At 44.5% G+C, this 21,750-nt stretch overlaps 1 protein-coding gene across 3 annotated transcripts in view; it reads right to left on the minus strand.

The window, feature by feature from the left end:
- Positions 1 to 21,750, minus strand: part of LOC137371359 (PC3-like endoprotease variant B) — a 906,432-nt gene that overhangs the window by 285,797 nt on the left and 598,885 nt on the right. For all 3 annotated transcript variants that reach the window (XM_068033824.1, XM_068033825.1, XM_068033826.1), the window contains one exon: positions 17,105 to 17,218. In XM_068033824.1, the coding sequence (XP_067889925.1) occupies positions 17,105 to 17,218 (114 nt within the window). The remainder of the gene's footprint in view (positions 1 to 17,104; positions 17,219 to 21,750) is intronic.

Here is a 21,750-nt window from a genome sequence, read left to right on the forward strand (position 1 = left end):
GTGTATATGGGATGGTTTTCTGGACCAATACGTTGAACCAACTGGAGAACAGGCCATCCTAGACTGGGTATTGTGTAATGAGAGAGGAATAATTGACAATCTAGTGGTGCGAGACCCCTTGGGGATGAGCAACCATAATATGATAGAATTCTTCATCAAGATGGGGAGTGATGTAGTTGATTCTGAGACCAAGGTCCTGAATCTTAGTAAAGGAAGGTATGAGGCACGAGTTGGCTATGACAGATTGGGAAACGTTACTTAAAGGGATGTCGGTGGATAGGCAATGGCAAACATTCAAAGAGCGCATGGATGAACTGCAACAACTGTTTATCCCTGTCTGGCGCAAAAGTAAAACGGGAAAGGTAGCCAAACCATGCCTTACAAGGGAAATTAGAGATAGCATTAGATCCGAGGTGGAGGCATATAAATTTGCCAGAAACACAACAGACCTGAGGATCGGGAGCAGTTTAGAATTGAGCAAAGGAGGACCAAGGCATTGATTAAGAAGGGGAAAATAGAGTACGAGAGCAAGCTTGCGGGTAACATAAAAACTGAATGTAAAAGTTTCTATAGGTATGTGAAGAGAAAAAGATTGGTGAAGACAAATGTAGGTCCCTTACAGTCAGAAACAGGGGAATTTATTATGGGGAACACAGAAATGGCTGACCAACTAAATGCATACTTTGGTTCTGTCTTCACAAAGGAGGACACAAATATCATACCAGAAATGTTGGGGAACACAGGGCTTAGTGAGACAGAGGAATTGAAGGAAATCAGTATTAGTAAAGAAATGGTGTTGGGAAAATTGATGGGATTGAAGGGGCTGATAAATCCCCAGGGCCTGATGGTTTGCATCCCAGAGTACTTAAGGAAGTGGCCCTAGAAATAGTGAATGCATTGGTGCTCATCTTTCAAGATTCTATAGACTTTGGAACAGTTCCTACAGATTGGAGGGTAGCTAATGTAACCCCACTATTTAAGAAGGGAGGTAGAGAGAAAGCAGGGAATTATAGACCAGTCAGCCTGACATCGGTAGTGGGGAAAATTCTAGAGTCTATTATCATAGATTTTATAGCAGAGCACTTGGAGAACAGTGGTAGAATCGGGCAGAGTCAGCATGGATTACGAAAGGGAAATAATACTTGACAAATCTACGAGAATTCTTCGAGGATGTAACGAGTAGAGTTGATGAGGGGGAGCCAGTGGATGTGGTTTATTTGGACTTTCAGAAGGCTTTTGACAAAGTCCCACATAAGAGATTAGCGTGTAAAATTAAAGCGCATGGGATTGGGGGTAGTGTATTGCGATGGATAGAAAATTGGTTGGCAGACAGGAAACAAAGAGCCGGGATAAATGGGTCTTTTTCCAAATGGCAGGCAGTGGCTAGTGGGGTACTGCAGGGATCGGTGCTAGGACCCCAGCTATTCACAACATATATTAATGATTTAGATGAGGGAACTAAATGTAATATCTCCAAATTTGCGGATGACACAAAACTGGGTGAGAGGGTGAGTTGTGAGGCGGATGCAGAGAGGCCTCAGGGTGATTTAGACAAGTTGAGTGAGTGGGCTAATGCATGGTAGATGCAGTATAATGTGGATAAATGTGAGATTATCCACTTTGGTAGCAAAAACAGGAAGGCAGATTATTATCTGAACGGCTATAAACTGAGAGAGGGGAATATGCAGTGAGACCTGGGTGTTCTTGTACACCAATCGCAAAGGTAAGCATGCGGGTCCAACAGACAGTAAAAAAGGCAAATGGTATGTTGGCCTTCATAGCGAGAGGATTCGAGTACAGGAGCAGGGATGTCTTGCTGCAATTATACAGGGCCTTGGTGAGGCCACACCTGGAATATTGTGTGCAGTTTTGCTCTCCTTATCTGAGGAAGGATGTTCTTGCTATAGAGGGAGTGCAGCAAAGCTTTACCAGACTGATACATGGGATGGTGGGACTAACGTATGAGGAGAGAATGAGTCGGTTAGGATTATATTCACTGGAGTTCAGAAGAGTGAGGGGGGAATCTCATAGAAACCTATAAAATTCTAACAAGACTTGACAGGGTAGATGCAGGACGGATGTTTCCGATGGTGGGGGAGTCCAGAACCAGGGGTCATAGTCTAAGGGATATGGGGTAAACCTTTCAGGACTGAGAGGAGGAGAAATTTCTTCACCCACAGAGCGGTGAGCCTGTGGAATTTGCTACCACAGAAAGCAGTTGAGGCCAAAACATTGTATGTTTTCAAGAAGGAGTTATATATAGCTCTTGGGGCGAAAGGGATCAAAGGATATGGGGGAAAACAGGAACAGGTTACTGAGTTGGATGATCAGCCATGATCATAATGAATGGCAGAGCAGGCTCGAAGGGCCGAATAGCCTACTCCTGCTCCTATTTTCTATGTTTCTATGTTCCCTCCTTTGTCGACAGTCCTGTGACAAAGTCAGTGTATACACCAAGCCCCTCCCCCAAGCACTGTTATTAAGTTCATGTGTTTACATTGCTATTTCAAAAACCCACACTAGAAATGGAGAGAAATATTCGCTATTGGATGATCCACATCAGGAGATGTACAGTTGGAAGTAAACTAGAACTGTTCTTCAATCTCCTACTGTATACTGTCCAGATCGTGCCTCATTTTTTCAATGCACCATCAACTACTCATGATGGGGTCCAGATGCTATTACTTCTTCTTCTTCTTCTTTGGCCTCCTTATCTCGAGAGACAATGGATAAGCGCCTGGAGGTGGTCAGTGGTTTGTGAAGCAGCGCCTGGAGTGGCTATAAAGGCCAATTCTAGAGTGACAGGCTCTTCCACAGGTGCTGCAGAGAAATTTGTTTGTCGGGGCTGTTACACAGTTGGCTCTCCCCTTGCGCCTGTGTCTTTTTTCCTGCCAACTGCTAAGTCTCTTCGACTCGCCACACTTTAGTCCCGTCTTTATGACTGCCCGCCAGCTCTGGCGAACGCTGGCAACTGACTCCCACGACTTGTGATCAATGTCACAGGATTTCATGTCGCGTTGGCAGACGTCTTTCAAGCGGAGACATGGACGGCCGGTGGGTCTGATACCAGTGGCGAGCTCGCTGTACAATGTGTCTTTGGGGATCCTGCCATCTTCCATGCGGCTCACATGGTCAAGCCATCTCAAGCGCCGCTGACTCAGTAGTGTGTATAAGCTGGGGATATAGCCTGCTTGCCTCTCTGGTTGATGGGGAGGGAGGAAAGCCCAGTTCTGCTCTCGCAGCTGAAAGGCTCATGGCAACTGTTTTGTACCTGTACCCACATGGCTGATGTTTCTTCAGGGCACTAAGAGCGAAACTGTAACCCTCAGAAGGGGTGGGATGGGTTTGGGTGGGAGGTTTAAATGCCAGAAATCTGCGGCAGAATTTTTGCCTGATATAGGGGCAAGAATGGAGGCGGGTGGGCACGTAGTTTCATACCGTTGGCTGGTGTGCCGGTTTGCCAGCACCATCCCGCCTCCGAGCTGTTTTTCCTCAGGCGGGATCAGGGGCAGAAGGGCTACCCACCCACAAGCCAATTAAGGCCATTTATCAGAGGCCAAATGTAATTTCCAGTCCACCTGCGGGCTCCCCATGGCATTGAGAACAGGCCAGGAAGACTTTGAAGCCCTCCCTGCCTACCTGGCCACAGCTGTAGCTGTAGCCACAGTCCGCCCTTTGAGGGGTTCCTCCACAAAAGTGGCCCAGTAGCTCTGGCAACTTTTTGTTTGAGATTTTTCGAAATTGCTGAGACGGCACCTCAAGATTGAGGTGCCCTCTCTCTCCCTTACCTGCAATGGCAGACTGTAGCTCCTTCTGTGCTGGAGGGCCCCCTATTGGCCCTTCAGCTTTGAGAGCCCATCATCCTTAATTGGGCAGCGAATGCACCCTCTGGCTTCTAATTGTCCAATTCAGCGAAAGTCACTGCCAGATAAATGCTCCCAACACAGTGCAGTCTTGGGACCCCCATTTGACCCCGTCGTCGGGGTCCTGGCCCAAAACGCAAAATCCTGCCTCTGAAACCAGAAGCCAACCCACCTCGAACCTGCCCACTTCCAGTTTTAATGGAGGTGAGACATGGGGCTGGTGACGAATCTGCTTGCAGGAGGCAGGTGGGTCATTTAAATATTATAATAAGGCTGCATGCTATCATTTGACTCTGATTCTATTTGTAACTACAGGCGGCCGGGTTTCTCCAGCCTTCAGAAATCCAGCAGGTGCAATGAGGCGAGAAGGGCAGAATTCATGAAGTAAATGCATTTACAGCACTGCTTGTGGGCTAGGAGGAGCAGGAGTTCTCCCTCTAGGCCCAACAAGCTACCTAATAAATTCCTCCCATGATCTGTCTGCTCCCCACTCAACCAGCGATCGGACTCCCCACCCCCACCCTGACCACCAACTGCTCCCTGCCAGAATCAGATCCCTGCCCCCGTAATCACACATCCCTGACCAGCACCTCCCATTCCCCCACAATCTCTCCAACCTCCTACTGCTCCTAGTCTAGATTGGCTGCAGCCTTTTGCTACAGGAGTTCTTGCCAGACAGACATCCAGCCTGTCAATCAGGCTAACTGTGGGCGGAAACCTGCAAAAAATGGTTTCTGTTGCTTAATATTTAGTTCTTGACAGTGATCTTTGGTTCCTTCCCTACACCTTTCACTCTGATAGTTTAATTGATTGTACTGGTTCCAGCACTTCATCTCGGCTTTAGTCTTTCTCTAGTGCTTGTCAATGGGATTTCTTTAAATCATGAGCTCTGAATTTCATGATCTACTTTATGGAACTTTGACTTTACTGCTTTTTCCCTTAGTCCTGTACAAAACTCATCCACTGTCTCTCTACATACTGTTGAGCCTAAAGAAGATAGCATTTTTCTTGATCATAAAATGATTATTATATGCTGTTTCAGCACTGTCATAATCATCACTCTTCTCTGAATTAAATTGTGTTGAAATTTCCATAATAGGGAGCATAATCCTTTTTCCACTCAGGTGATGTAATATTAAATCAAGTCCCCCTTCAAAACTCTTAAGCTACTTTGCTCAGATGTAACACGACTGTGAACAGATCAAAATGTGTATTGCATTCAAAATCAAATAGGATAAGCACCGACAGCAGATTCACAGGTAGGTATAGCTTTTTTTCAGCCAGTGTATCTTGCTTTGACAAGCCTCATCACAGAAAATATTATGAGGCTGGTGGCTATTCATTCACACATTTTGTGGTGAGTTGTGCTCCTTACCATGCTAACGAAAAAGGCCATAGAGGGATTTGAACAAAAGGATCAGAATTTTAAATTTGAGGTGCTGGTGGACTGAGAGCCAATGCCAATCAGTGAGCAGAGGAGATGGATGAGCAGGACTTGGTATGAATTAGGATACAGGCAGCAGAGTTTTGAATGAGCTCAAATTTTTGGATGTTGACAGGTTGGAGGCTGGCCAGGAGAGCATTAAAATAGTCAAGTGTGGAGGTAACAAAAACATGGATGAGGAATTCAGCAGCAAATAAGCTCTGGCATTGGTACAGTTGGACAATACTATGAAGGTGGAAGTAGGAGGCAAGAGTGCTATCACTGAGCCAAGATAACTTGTGGGTTTTATATTTGAATTGTTTTTGTTCCAGTCACTTGTTGTAAAGTATTTCTCAACATGTCTACTCCCAACTGAATAGTCCATTTGAGGGGAATAGAGAAAGATAGATAGACCAGAGAGAATCTACAGATAATCAGCAACAAATTGCCATGGGGAGATAAAGCGACTGTGTGTTCAGTTCAGTTTACATTGCAGAGATGAGATAGGTAAGCATATACCTACAAAGTGTCGTTGTTGCCTTCACCTCCATGCCCACTTCTGGTGAGCTGCCTTCCCCCCGCACAACAGACCCTTTTCCCCATCTCCAATAGTCTCCCTCCACCTGGTCCCCTCCCTGTAGCCTCTTATCTTCTCTAGATCTTTTCATTGAGAACTGCTGGTGTCACAGCGGCTGTCTCAATTTCTCTGCTCCCTCACTCACTCTAACTTTTCTCCCTGTGAATGTTTGGAATCCTCTGCCCCAGACACTTGTGGATGCTCCACTGTTGAGTATATTTAAGGCTGAGATAAACAGAGTTTTGGTGTCTTAGGGAATCAAGGGATATGGGGAGTGGGCAGGAAAGTGGAGTTGAGGTAGATGATCAGCCATGAGCATAATGAATGGCAGAGCAGGCTTAAGAGGCCATACGATCTACTCCTGCTCCTACTTCTTATGTTTCCTTTGAACTTGTAGCACTCCATTCTCTCAGGTCCACCCCTAACATTGTCATCAAACCTGCTGACAAGGATGGTGATGTTGTTGCCTGGCTAGCAGAGGCTGAATGCCAACTCCCTGACACTTCCTGCTACCTTCCCTGAACCATGACCCCACCACCAAACATCAAGCTATTGTTTCCAGGACTGTCACTGACCTCATCTTTCTGGGGATCTTCCCTCCACAGCTTCCAACCTCATAGATCCCAACCGTGAACACTTCTACCTCCTTCTCAAGGTCCACAAACAGGACTGCCCTGGTAGACCCATTGTTTCAGCATGTTCCTGCCCCACTGAACTGATTTCTTCCTATCTCGACTAATTTTTCTCCCCTTGTCCAGTCTCTTCCCACCTACATCTTTGACTCCTCTGATGCCCTCCACTTTAACAGTTAGCTGACCTTAATCATCTCGTATTCACTATGGACGATCAATCCCTCTACACCTCCATCCCCTACTACGACGGTTTGAGACTTCTCCACTTCGTTCTAGAATGGAGGCCCAACCAGTCCTCATCCCTCACCACCTCCTCCACCGACTAAACTTATTCTCATATTGAATGAGCTCTCCTTTAACTCCACTCACTTCCTCCAAATAAAAGGTGCTGCTATGGGTGCTGTTACGACCAGGTGAGAAAGGCGTCTAGGGTTCCCTCTCAGCCTTCATCTGGAGTTACCGTAACAGGGTTTAATTTTAAACACACCTTTTATTTAGCTCCCCCTTAGTGAATCCTTGTTCACTAACTTCCAATTATAAGGCAAAGGAACTAGCCAAACAGGTTTTCTTAGATTTAAAGAAAAAGGGTTGAACTTTATTAAACTTAAATTCTAATTCGGTTAACACCTATGGATATGCAACGCACCCAAGCTGGCATGCACACGCGATACACACATGCAGATAGAGATAGAAAAGAGCAGAAGAAATAAAGTGGAAATGTTTGAGGCAATATCTGAAGATGGTTTTGGTTACTGTTCTTCGAGCTCGCTGTAAAGTCCTTGATTGTAGGTAGGTCTTGCTTTTTGTTGGGACCCAGTATTCATCTTAAACCTTGTTTGACGTAGGAGACTTTTCTCTCTTGAAGTTCATGTGTCCTCAGTGGGTCCAGAGGCATGTGAGAATGAGATGGGAGCAGAGAGGAGAGGTCCTCTCAATCCAGGAGCAAAAGTTCTTTCTAAGTTCAAAAACTCTGCGGCTAGTTCAAAAAACCCGGGACTAGCCAATTATTCATGTGACCTGCTGGTTTAACCAGTCCTAGCTTTTGTGGATTGTATCACCATGGCAGTCTCTGGAATGCTCTTCCTTGCACCTTTAATGTATGGTGATCAAAATCCATTGTGGGTTGAATGTGTCAAGGAATGGTCCTTGTGTCGCCACAAACACTGTCTGTTAGTATGCAAATGTTTTTCAGCTAAGTGTCTGGCAGCCCTTGTAACAGGCCTTGTCTTCTTCCTAGCAAGTTTAAAATCAATGTTCATATGACAAAATTAATATGTCTCATTCTTGGCAGGTGGGGGCCTGCATGACAGTACGCACATGGGTTCTAGCTATGTCTGCCATTCTGTGGGATATATGGAACATTCTTTGTTTCATTTCTACTCAGGTCCCCTCCCTCACCTCTTTTTCCAGTACATTGATGGCTGTATTGCTGAAGTTGCTCTTGGCCTGAACTGGAACTTTTCATCGACTCTGCTTCCAATTTCCACCCTTCTCTTGCCTTCACATGGTCCATCTCCAACTTTTCCCTTCCATTCCTTGACTTCTCTGTTTCTATTTCTGGCGATAGCCTATCAACCAATATTCACTATAAGCCCATTGACTCCCACAGCTACCTTGACTACACTTCCTCAAATCCCCATTCCTGTAAGGACTCTATTCCATTCTTCCAGTTTCTCCATCTCCGTCGCATCTGTTCCGATAATGCAACCTTCCAGACAAGCGCTTCTGCTAGCTCCTCCTTTTTCCTCAACCGATGGTTCCCCCGACCATGTTTGATGGGATCCTGGACTGTGTCCATTCTATTTCATGTACCTGTGCTCTCACCCCATCCCCTCCTTCCCAGAACCACGATAGCGTTCCCCTTGTCCTCACCTTCCATCCACCACCCTCCATATTCAACCGATCATCCTCCTCTAATTCCACCACCTTCAGAGCGATGCCATCACCAAACATCCTTCCCCTTGCCTCCCCTTTTAGCATTCTGAAGGGACAGTTCCTGCCACGATACCCTGGTCTACTCCTCAGTGAGCCCCAACATCCCCTCTCTTTCCTATGGCACCTTTCCATACAAGCACAGGAGATGCAACATCTGCCCTCTTACTTCCTCCCTTCTCACCATCCAAGGCCCCAACACTCATTCCAGCTTAAACAGTGATTGACTTGTACTTCGTTCAATCCAGCATACTATATTTGCTGCTCATAATGTTGGCTGCTCTACACTGAGGACACCAAACACAGACTGGGTGACTGCTTTGCGGAACACCTCCGTTCAGTCCACAAGCGTGACCCTGAGCTTCCAGGCACCTGCTATTTTAATTCTCCACCTTGCTCCCATTCTGACCTTCCTGTCTTTGGTCTTATGCAGTCTTCCAATGAAGCTCAACTAAAGCTTGAGGAACAGCACCTCATCTTTCAACTGGGCATTTTACAGCCTTCCAGATTTAACATTAAGTTCAACAATTTTAGATTGTAACCTCTGCCCCCATTTTCTTTGCTGGTTTGTTTTCTTCTCTCATTTCTCTGATTTCCTTTACTTTGCTTTCGGACAGCAGCTCTTCAGGATCCTGCCACTCACACTTGCTCTGGACACATTTTTTGTTGCTTTATTTGTCCTATTACAACTTTCTTTGGTCTTGCACAATGAAACCTTCTGTTATTTAACCTCTCCTGCCCTCCACCCTATCACATACCTTCTCTGTTCTTCTTCTTTCCACTCTCCCCCCTTTCACTTGCTCAAAATCTTTTAAATTTCTAACTTTTCCCAGTTCTGATGAAGGGTCACAGACCTGAAACATTAACACTGTCTCTCTCTCCACAGATGCTGCCAAACTTGCTGAGTGTTTCCAGCATTTTCTGTTTTTATTTCAGATTTCCAACATCTGCAGTAGTTTGCTTTTGTGTCATTGTTTCTGTTCATTTATCTATTTGTCGTTTAATAAGTTTATTTGGCAGCCTTAGCCATAATGCACTGAAATGTTTATTCTTGTGCTTTGCAAAGTTGAGAAGGGCGGCACAGTGGCGCAGTGGTTAGCACCGCAGCCTCACAGCTCCAGCGACCCGGGTTCGATTCTGGGTACTGCCTGTGTGGAGTTTGCAAGTTCTCCCTGTGTCTGCGTGGGTTTCCTCCGGGTGCTCCGGTTTCCTCCCACATGCCAAAGACTTGCAGGTTGATAGGTAAATTGGCCATTATAAATTGCCCCTAGTATAGGTAGGTGGTAGGGAAATATAGGGACAGGTGGGGATGTGGTAGGAATATGGAATTAGTGTAGGATTAGTATAAATGGGTGGTTGATGGTCGGCACAGACTCGGTGGGCCGAAGGGCCTGTTTCAGTGCTGTATCTCTAAATAAATAAATAAATAGAGGATACAGGATATAACCAGCAGCTGAAATAAAGAAAACTGGCTCTTCTGTTCAATCCTTAAACTCACTATAAATTACTTAGATATTAGGCAGATAAAGGACCATTTTGCATCATATGGCATGGGACTCACTTATAAGAATAGTCTGAGATGTTGAATCTAAGAAAATAGGAAAACACAAAATCAGAACAGTAAGTGCCAGTGAGTGGATGCTCAGCTCCTTCCGTGCAGCCTGCTATTACCTCCAAAAAGCCCCATTATGGGAAGTTCTTTATTGGGAAACCTATCACACAACTGTTGGAGCTGCAGGTCAAAAATAGCAGTGCCTAACTAACTGCACAAAAGGCTAGTGGCCATCCTAATGGCAACAACAGAAAAATAAAAACTGGTGCAAAAATAGCCTCAAGTAATTTTACAAATCCTTTTGTATAGCGCTTAAACTCTATCTCCGTAAATAGCACAGGCCCAACAATCCTCAATGTATGCTTTATGCTTGTGGGGTGCGGGGTTGTTGGGGTTACAGTAAACAGAGTTATGCCAGCATGACTGTTGGAAACTGTGTGCATAATACAATGATATTAAGTATTTATTTGTATGGATCGAACAACAATTTATTGGGTGCTTCCAACCCCGTTAAAAATTGTTAATAGCTAGCATGGACAAAGTGCAAAATTTGGTGTCATGAATCTTCACCTCCTTTTCTGATTATTGCATCCATTTATTGTTATAGCTGATCAGAATATCCATCCTAGATTTAATCCATATTCATAGCACAGCTTCCAGAGAGAATTTGGGCTGTTTCCCTCACTGGTCGTGGCCCTCAGGCATGTCCTGGGGAGGGGAAGGTGTAGAAAACGAGAATGCAGCTGAGATTGGGCCCCAGCCCAGTGCAGCTCTCTCCATGTGAGTCTCAGATTTCAAAGGTATATATATATATATATATATATATTATATAAAGTTTCCAATCAACAGTTACTGAAGTAAAGTCACTGCGTTTTCACCTGTGACATGTGTTGCCCGACTTCTTTCCACTTTCCCTCCTACCAACCACGCCTTGCTCCACCTCTCCCTCTCTCCCCTTTACCTTTCTCCCTCTTGGGATGAGATGGCTGTCTTATGAAGAGAGAATGAGTAGAATGGGCCTATATTCTCTGAAGTTTAAAAGAATGAGAGATGATCTAATTGAAATATATAAAATTCTGAGAGGGTTGACAGGGTCGATGCTAAAAGGCTGCTTTCCCTGGCCAGAGGGTCTAGAACTAGGGGCCATAGTCTCAGGATAAAGGATCATCCATTTAGGACTGAGAAGTGGAGAAATTTCTTCACTCAGAGGGTTGTAAATCTTTGGAATTCTCTATCAAACAGAGCTGGGGATTCTAAGGTGTTGAGTATATCCAAGACAGAGATCGAAAGATTTTTGGGCACTGAAAGTGGAATTGATGTAAAATTTCAGCAATGATCTTAATGACTGGCAGAGCAGGCTCGAGGGGGCCAAATGACCCACTCCTTCTCCTATTTCCCATGTTCTTATAGACTTTCTCCCTCTTCTCCTTTCCTTTCTGGTCGGGCTTACCATACTGGTCTCAGATGTCACGACAGTGCAGTCACTTCCTCTGAGCATTGCTCAGACATTCTCTGATAACTTATTCTCTCTTGCCTACCCCAGACTTCTAGCATTTCTCTGCTCCTTGTTATCCTGTGCTTCTGCCTCCTTCCAGACCTCTAACCCTGATCCTCCTTCTCTCCTCACATGCTCTAACCTTGCTCTACCTTCCACCTGCCTCAGTCTCTAACTGATCGACTTGCTCTTCCCCACACCTACGAACCCTACTCATCCTTTGCCCTCCCAACCACCTTGCTTCATCTTCTGTCTCTGGCCATAATGATCACAATCCTCCCTAGGCTCTAGTTCAATTATCCTTCTTCCTCTAATTCTGTTTCACCTGAAGACTATATTAGATATTGAGTCCAAGTCCCCACATATAAAACTTGTAACATGTTAAAAATCATACATCTGCACAGTCTTCCTGTCGGCTTTTCTATTATAAATTCTCATACATTTGTTACGGAAACTATCTATGTAAGGTTGTCACACTGTAATTACACCCTTCCCACCTCCCTACCGCCATTACAAGTGTTACAGCGCCAAGACTGGTGAAAGGCTGTAACACAATAGGAAATTGATGAGTAAGAAGATAAAAATGCCAATCAGCCTATCAAACCTGCATATGAAGAAATGATCAAGTGCTGCACTCAAAATTGCTATTTTCCAAACAACAAAGGAAGCCTTAACCCTAAAGGCTTTGAAAAATGAGGAATTCTGTATTACAAGTTCTGAAAGCAGGGCAACAAAACAGCAGCTTATACCACATACCACATCAAGAATACTGTTAACAATGTTACTGAGTTGAGATGTATAAATATCGGGTCCGAATTTACTCACAATTTCTGGTGAGTTTCATTTCTTTGATGTGCCACATCACTAAACAACTACATATTGTGTAATCATTTTCTGTACATCGAGTCATCTACCACTAGAACATAAGAGCTCTATGTAATTTAGTGAAATTCAGGAAAAAAAGAAAGGTTTGAATGAAAGCTAAAGAATTGAGTAGAAGTTATTTTTGTTATGATTCTATCTCATGTCATCACAAAGCTAACACATTTATGGTGTATTGCTTAACTGATACCAGGGTAAAGAACATAATTCGAATGGGTACAGAAATTTTGCAGAGGAAAGGGAAACAGCCAGAATCATGGTCCATGTTGGAACCAATGACATAGGTAAGAAAAAGGTTGAGGTCCCACAGACAGTTTTAGGACCTAGGTAGGCATTTAAAGAGCAGGACCACAATGGTAGTAATCTCTGGAAAACTTCCAGTGCATAACGCTAGTGAGTAGGAGCAATAAGATAAGACAGGTTAATCTGTGGCTGGAGATATTGTGCAGGAGGGAGGGCTTCAGATTCCTGAAGCATTGTACAAATTCTGGGGCAGGAGGGACCAGTACAAGATGGATAGGTTGCACTTCAATAGGGCTGGGTCCAGTGTCCTCATGGCGTGTTGGAGAGTTTAAACTAATTTGGCAGGGTGAGGGGCAGCAGGATAAAGCATTAGAGAGGAGATACAAGGTGCACAGAGGACTGGGATAGGCAAACAGCATAAGAATAAAGAACAGGATAATAGAATAGTAAGGCAAAGAGTCTATGCTGAGTTCAGAAATAGGAGGGATAAGACAAGGGGGAAATGCGAGGCAGACCAAGATGGGTTTAGAGTGAACCTTCCAAACCCTCGACCACCTAGAAGGACAAGGGCAGCAGATGCTTGGAAACACCATCACCTGCATGTTGCCCTCCAAGTCACACACCATCCTGATGTGGAACGATATTTCCATTTCTTCATTGTTGCTGGGTCAAAATCCTGGAACTCCCATCCTAACAGCACTGTGGGTGTACCTGCACCCCAAGGACTGCAGCGGTTCAAGAAGGCAGCTCAGAACCACCTTCTTAAGGGCAATTAGGAATGGGCAATAAATGCTGGCATAGCCAGCAATGCCCATATCCCATGAACAAATAATGAAAAAAGAATGTATACATACATACACGGCGGGAAATAAAGTTGGTGGATTGTAGGCACAAGTAGCTACATGGAATAATGATACGGTCGCAATAACGGAGACGTGGCTTGAACAAAGGGAGGATTGGGCACTTCATATTCCTCGCTACAATATATTCTGGAAAGACAAGCAATAAAAAGTGGAGGGGGCAGTGGGTGGTAGCAGTATTGATGAAAAATACTAGGCCAGATTTTATTCTGGCGACGGCAATAATAAAAGGGTAGTCAAAGGAAAGGTACTAAGGATCAAATTAAGGACCAAAAGGAGATCTTTGTGTAGTGGCAGAGAGCATGGCTGAGGTACTAAATGAGTACATTGCATTTATCTTCACTAAGGAAGAGGATGTTGCCAATATCACAGTAAAGGAGACAGTAGAGAACTTGGATAGGATAAAAATAGGGAAAGAGGAGGTCCTAAAAAGGTTGGTAGTGCTCAAGGTAGAAAAGTCACCCAGTCTGGGTGGGATGCATCCTAGGTTGCTAAGGGAAGTAAGGGTGGAAACCGTGGAACCTCTGACCACATTCTTCCAATCCTCCTTAAATATGGGAGTGGTGCCAGAGGACTAGAGCATTGCACATGTTACACCCCTGTTCAAGAAAGGAGAGAGGGATAAACCTGGTAACTACAGGCCAGTCAACTTAACGTCAGTGGTGGAGAAATATTTACAGATAAGGTTGATGAGGGTAGTACAATTGTTGTGTATATGGATGGTCAAAAGGCATTTTGATAAAGTATCACATAATAGACTGAGTAGCAAAATTGAAACCCATGGAATTAAAGGGATAGTGGCTGCACGGATACAAAAATAGCTCAGGGACAGAAAGCAGAAAGTAATGGTGAACAGTTGTTTTTCAGATTGGAGGCAAATGTGCAGTGGTGTCTCCTAGGGATCAGTTTTGGGACCACTGCTCATTTTGACATATCTTAATGATCTGGACTTAGGTATTCATGGCATAATGCCAAAATTTGCAAATGACACAAAACTCAGAAATGTAAGCTGGAATTTATATTTGGCGGGAGGCCCCGCCCACCGGCCAAAAAGTCAAGGTGAGCCCGCAACTGCCGGGCCTGTGGACCCACGCCGGGTGGGACTTCCACCTCTCTGAGGCAAGAAGTCCTGCCTAATGGAGCTGCTGGTCAATCACCGGGAGTGATGGCCACTGCTGGAACTGTACCCAGCCACAGCAGCAAGAGGGACGATGGCCCCGGAAACAAGGTAAGTTTTTGGGGTCTCACCAGGGACAATCGCCCGGGCCCAAGTGAGGCAATGAGTGGGGACTTTATTTCAGTAGGGGTGGATGGGGCTTCATGGGTGGGGGTGGCCCTCTGTGGCGTACCTTTCCTTTCACTACCCCAGGAGGGCCCCTCCCCCCCCACCCCCAGTCCGCAAGAAGGCCATCAGGTTTTATCTGGTGGCCTTCTGGGGGCCTGAGCCACACGCCCACGACTGGTAAAATACCAGTGGCAGGGGGAGGAGGCCCTTAAGTGGCAGTTAATTGGCCACTTAAGGGCCTTGATTGGCCTGGGGTGGATGGGCCATTTCTTGCTGCCGCCCCTTGTAAAATTGCAGCGGGGGCAGGAAGGTGTCAGGAACGGCACCCCCAGCTTCTCTCTCAATTTTACTCCCCCCAACAACACCGCTCCTGTGGAGGGTGGCATAAAATTTCGATCGTAGTGAACAGTGAGGATAGTAACAGATTTGAGGGGGACATCGACAAACTGATGAAATGGGCAGACAAGGAGAGGCAATATAAACTAAATGGTACAATTTTAAAGGGGAGGGGGCTGCAACTGAGAGATTTTAGGGTAGATATAGACAAGTCTTTGAAGATGGCAGGACAAGTTGGGAAAACTGTAATAAAATGGCATATGGGGTCCTTGGTTATATAAATAAAGGCAGAGAGTACAAAAGCAAGGAAGTTATGCTAAACCTTTATAAAACACTGGATAAGCCCTAGCTGGAGGATTGTGGCTAGTTCTGGGGTTTGCACTTTAGGAAGGATATCAAGGCCTCAGAGAGAGTGCAGAGGAGATTTACAAGAATGGTAGAAGGGATGAAAGACTTCAATTATGTGGAGAGACCAAAGAAAATGTGGTAGTTCTCCTTAGGAGAATGTTCAGGGAAGATTTGATAGATATGCTTAAAATTATGAAGGATTTTATTCGAGTAAATAAGGATAAATTGTTTCCAGTGGCAGAAGGATTGATAACCAAATGACACCGATTTGAAGTAACTGACAAAATAACCAAAGGCCACTTGTGGAAGCATTTTCTGCGCAGCATCTTATTGTGATCTGGAATGCATGCCTGAAAGGGTGATGGAAGTAGATTCAATAATAACTTTCAAAAGGAAATTGGCTAAGTACTTGAACTGGAAAAATATACAGGACCATCACGAAAGAGCAGGTGAGTGGAATCAATTTGATAACTCTTTCAAGAAGCCAACACAGACATGATAGGCCGAATTAAAGGCCAGCTACCCGACCCGAACCCGACGGGACCCAATGACATGTGTCGGGTCCGGGTCGGGTCCGGTCCGGTTCGGACACACAAAGTAAGTATTGCATTTTGCTTTGCAGGTAAGTGCCAAAAGTTGAAAAGCCTACCTGAGCTGGGAGTCCGGGACGTCAAGAAGGGAAACTCTGATTCTGCACAGTGAGCGATTGAGCGTCTGTATGATGTCATCACGCTCATGCTGCAGCTTCCTGCAGATTCGGAGTCGCAAGGTAGGTAAAGGGAACATTCCAGGACTCGGGACAGGTCGGGTTCGGGTCCAATGTGGTTCTGTCGGGTTCGGGTTGGGTTTCTTTTCCCTGACCTGAGCAGGCCTTTAGGCCGAATGGCCTCCTTCTGTGCTGTATTATTCTATAATACTAACCTAAACAAGTACATTTAAGATAATTCCCAGAATGCTCAAACTTTGCTTCTCTCTTAACACTGGATATTATATTTTAGGCAGGAACATCCCACAATTTATTCCTCATCAAAGTGAAAAAACACTATTTGCACAATAAATGAAAAGGCTCAGTGCTGGAAAGTTCGAAATACCCAGGAGGTGTTCTGCATTTAGATACTACAATGAGCCTTTTTATAGTGAGCATGGGTAAAGCAAATCACAGCAACAAAATTCTAATATTCCAATTGTAATTTTCCATTGTTTAGCTTAAAGGCAATGAAACATACCTAACAAATCAATGAAAACTAGTCACTCCTAGTCATAAAGCTAAAACATATGTGCACAGATAATTACAATTTTAAACAAAATTATTCCAGTTCAGTTGCAGAAAACAGTCTCACTCTCATGACAAACTGAAAACTCTAATGGTAAATTCAACAGGAATATATGTGTAGTATTGGGAACTAGAAGGTTTATCCAAGACATTTTCAGAGGGAGAGAATATTTTGAATTAAGGGAGAAAAATATCGTAAAGTTATGTTGCTTTAAGTTGCCTTGAGTAACTTGCTATCCTTAATCTGTATTTTTTGATCTAGATCTGTATTTCTGGTCTACCTGTAATTACTTTTCTCTCTATCTTCATCTTCAACTCAATCAGCTGAATCTCGTTATAATGAAACTCCTTATATAATGAAGACACAATTGTAAGTAAAAACTTCAATGAATTAGTTTCTTACTTGTGGTGAATGTGGTAACCCGCTCCATTAATCTTCCAATCTTTGTTCAAGGGGTCGGAGATTTTGCAGGTTCGAACAATCAGGTGCTGCACATCTCGCCATGTAAGACTGGGTCTAAATAAGAAGAGATTTGTAAGCAAACTAGATTATCTTATTTTGGTATAAATAAACTGGCTTTGAATTGTCAACTTCACTATTCCTTCTTAAATCTGTATTATCCTACTTGTGGTGTTACATGCATTACAAAATATAATCACAGCAGTGAGTACAATCCCCTAAACAGACAGCAGCAGTTTGGCTGCTGTTAAATTGTATACTGCAACAAATTCAAATGTTCACAATACTGCTAGTTTTAATCAATTGAAATATTGTAGTTTATTCTCGTCTAATTCTCGTCTTATTGGGGCAGCATAGTGGCGCAGTGGTTAGCACTGCAGCCTCACAGCTCCAGCGACCCGGGTTCAATTCTGGGTACTGCCTGTGTGGAGTTTGCAAGTTCTCCCTGTGTCTGCGTGGATTTCCTCCGGGTGGTTTCCTCCCACATGCCAAAGACTTGCAGGTTGATAGGTAAATTGGCCATTATAAAGTGCCCCTAGTATAGGTAGGTGGTAGGGAAATATAGGGACAGGTGGGGATGTGGTAGGAATATGGGATTAGTGTAGGATTAGTATAAATGGGTGGTTGATGGTCGGCACAGACTCGGTGGGCCGAAGGGCCTGTTTCAGTGCTGTATCTCTAAATAAAAAAATAAAAAATGAAATAAAATAATGAACAGACAGCAGTAATTTTATTTTTTATTCGTTCATGGGATGTGGGTTTTGCTGGCGAGGCCAGCATTTATTGCCCATCCCTAATTGCCCTTGAGTAGGTGATGGTGAGCTGCTTTCTTGAACTGCTGCAGTCCTTGGGTGTAGGTACACACACAGTGCTGTTAGGAAGGGAGCTCCAGGATTTTGACAAAGCGACAGTGAAGGAACAGTGATATAGTTCCAAGTCAGGATGGTGTGTGGCTTGCAGGGGAACATGCAAGTGGTGGTGTTCCCATGTATCTGCTGCCCTTGACCTTCTAGGTGGTAGAGGTCACGGCTTTGAAAGGTGCTGTCTAAGGAGCCTTGGTGAGTTGCTGCAGTGCATCTTGAAGATGGTACACACTGCTGCCACTGTGCGCTGGTGGTAAAGGGAGTGAATGTTTAAGATTGTTGATGGGGTGCCAATAAAGCTTTGTCCTGGATGGTGTCAAACTTCTTGAATGTTGTTGGACCTGCACCCATTCAGGCAAGTGGAGACTATTCCATCACACTCCTGACTTGTGCCTGGTAGATGATGGACAGGCATTGGGAAGTCAGGAGGTGAGTTACTTGATGCCGAATTCAAGCCTCGGACCTGCTCTTGTAGCCACAGTATTTATGTGGCTGGTCCAGTTCAGTTTCTGATCAATGATAACTGCCAGAATGTTGATAGTGGGGGATTTAGCAATTGTAATACCATTGAACATCAAGGGGAGATGGGTAGATTCTCTCTTGTTGAGATGGTCATTGCCTGGAACTTGTGTGGCGCGAATGTTACTTGCCACTTATCAGCCCAAGCCTGGATCTCATCCAAGTCTTGCTGCATCTGGACATGGGCCGCTTCAGTATCTGAGGAGTCGCGAATGGTGCTGAACATTGTGCAATCATCAGTGAGCATCCCCACCTCTGACCTTATGATGGAGGGAAGGTTATTGATGAAGCAGTTGAAGATGTTCGAGCCTAGGACAATACCCTGAGGAACTCCTGCAGTGATATCCTGGGACTGAGATGATTGACCTCCAACAACCGCAACCATGTGATAAGTAACTCTTTTAAAAATGTATTTATTCTTTCCTTTGGAAAATTGTCATATGTGGTTGGGGTCCTGTCCTGCTTTTAGCTATCAGCAGGGGGAAAATCCATTGATATTACTACATTTTGTCTGTGACTGTGCCCCTGAACTCAAGCAGGCTGCAGTAAGGAAAATACTACAGATGCTGGACTGGTGGCGGAGTTAGTATGCCAGTATCACACTCTGCAAGGATAAATGTGGCTTTCATTTTCAGTTTCAGTTTACGTACAGACAAAAATACCCTTATTTACAAATGCAGACTTGGCTGATGATAAGTGCACAATAAAACAACACTATGAATGAGCTGGGATTTCTTACCTATAAAAGTACCCTGTGTCAAGAAACAAACAAAAATACTAGTATAGTATTGTATTTAATAATGGCCCAGATTTTGCAGTCAGCAGTGAAGCGAGGGGCCGAATGGCCTACTCCTGCTCTTAGTTCATATGTTCATATGAGTGCTAACAGTTTTATACCACAGTTGATTGCTCTGTTTAAACAGATCATTATGTCTTCTTACTGTATCTCACATAATCAAAGATGTTCACCTCCACAGCCCATTCCAGATGATGATTATTTGTGTGAAAAATGACACCTGATATTGGTTTAAATTGTCCTTTTGTAACTTTTAGTTTCTGGTCCTTGTTCTAGTGGCGTGACTTGCCTTGAAATAATGCTCTGGATGTACCTATCTATATCACTTAATACCACGAGTACTAGTAGTTGTATAAGAGCCCTGCAGAGTAATCTCCTTACAAGGCTAAAGTGCCCCAATTTCTCCATCCTTCCTTATAAATCAATCTTTTGACTCTAGGAATCTGCCTCATAGTTCTTCTCTGTACCATTATAATGCATGGTTCTAAACTTTCCCATGTCTTGTGACCAAAAGTGAACACAATATTCAAGTGCAGTCTGACCAGGGACTGTACAGTTTTAGTATAGCATCATCAAGCTTTTCCTCAGCTGGTTTAGCAATACAACATTCTTTTTTATTATTCATTCAGGGGATGTGAGCGTCTCTTGAGAAGGTGGTGGTGAGCAGCCTTCTTGAAGTGCTGCAGTCCGTGCGGTATAGGTACATCCAGGTATTTGACCTATCGACTGTGAAGTTCCAAGTCAGGATGGTGTTCCCATGCATCTGCTGCCCTTGTCCTTCTAGGTGGTAGAGATTGAGGGTTTGGAAGGTGCTGTCAAAGGAGGCTTGGCGAGTTGCTGCAGTGCATCTAGTAGATGGTACACACTGCTGCCGCTGTGCATTGGCGGTGGGAGGGATTGAATGCTTAAGGTAGTGAATGGCATGTCGATTAAACGGGCTGCTTTTCCTAGATGGTGTTGAGCTTCTTGCGTGTTGTTGGAGCTGCACTCATCCAGGCAAGTGGAAAGTATTCCATCACATTCATGACTTGTGCCCTGTAGATGGTGGACAGGCTTTGGAGAGTCAGGAGATTAGCTACCTGCTGCAGAATTCCCGGCCTCTCAACTGCTGTTGTAGCCACAGTACTTATAGGATTGGTCCAGTTAAGGTTCTGATCTACGGTAACTGCCAGGATGTTGATGGTGGGGAATTCAGTGAGTGTAATGCCATTGAATATCAAGGGGAGATGGTTAGATACTCTCTTGTTGGAGATGGTAAGTGCCTGGCACTTGTGTAGCACAAATGTTACTTGTCACTTATCGCCCCAAGCCTCAACATTGTCCAGGTCTTGCTGCATCTGCTGCTTCAGTATCTGAGGAGTTGTGAATGGTATTGAACACTGTGCAAGCATCAGTGAACATCCCCACTTCTGACCTTATGATGGAGGGAGGGTCACTGATGAAGCAGCTGAAGATGTTCGAGCCTAGGACACTACCCTGAGGAACTCCTGCAGTGGTGTCCTGGAGCTGAGATGATTGACCTCCAACAACCACAGTCATCTTCCTTTGTGCTAGGTATGACTCCAACCAGTGGCGAGCTTTCCACCTAATTCCCATTGACTTCAATTTTGCTAGGATTCCTTGATGCCACACTCCATCAAATGCTGTCTTGATATCAAGGATTGTCACTCTCAGCTCACCTCACTTCAGTTAGCTCATTTTTCCATGTTTGGACCAAGGCTGTAATGAGGTCTGGAACTGAGTGGCCCTAGCGCAACTTAAACTACATATCAGTGAGTAGGTTATTGCTGAGTAAGTGCCACTTAATAGCACTGTCAATCACACCTTCCATCACTTTGCTGATGATTGAGAGTAGTCTGATGGGGTGGTATTGGCCAGATTGGATTTGTTTTCCTCTTTGTGGACAGGACATATCTGGGCAATTTTTCACATTGTTTGGTTAATTCCGGTGTTGCAGGCTAGGGGCTGCAGCTAGCTTTGGTGCACCAGTCTTCAGTACTATAGCTGGGATTTTCTCAGGGCCCATTGCCTTTGCCTTCACTCATTCCTTAATATCAGATGGAGTGAATCAAATTGGCTGAAGACTGGCAGCTGTGATGCTGGGGACCTCAGAATGAGGCCTAGGTGAATCTACCACCCTGAACTTCTGGCTGAAGATGGTTGCAAATGCTTCAGCCTTGTCTTTTACACTGACATGTTCTGCTCCTCCATCATTGAGGATGGGGTTGTTTATGGACCCTCCTCCAGTTTGTTGTTTAACTGTCCACCACCATTCATGACTGCAGAGCTTTGATATGATCCGTTGTTTGTGGGATCGCTTTGCTCTGTCCATCGCTTGCTGCTTCCAATGTTTAGCATGCATGTAGTCCTATGTTGTAGCTTCACTAAGCTGACACCTCATTTTTAGGCAT

The sequence above is a fragment of the Heterodontus francisci genome, chromosome 6, assembly GCF_036365525.1.
Source record: "Heterodontus francisci isolate sHetFra1 chromosome 6, sHetFra1.hap1, whole genome shotgun sequence".
Classification (NCBI taxonomy): domain Eukaryota; kingdom Metazoa; phylum Chordata; class Chondrichthyes; order Heterodontiformes; family Heterodontidae; genus Heterodontus; species Heterodontus francisci.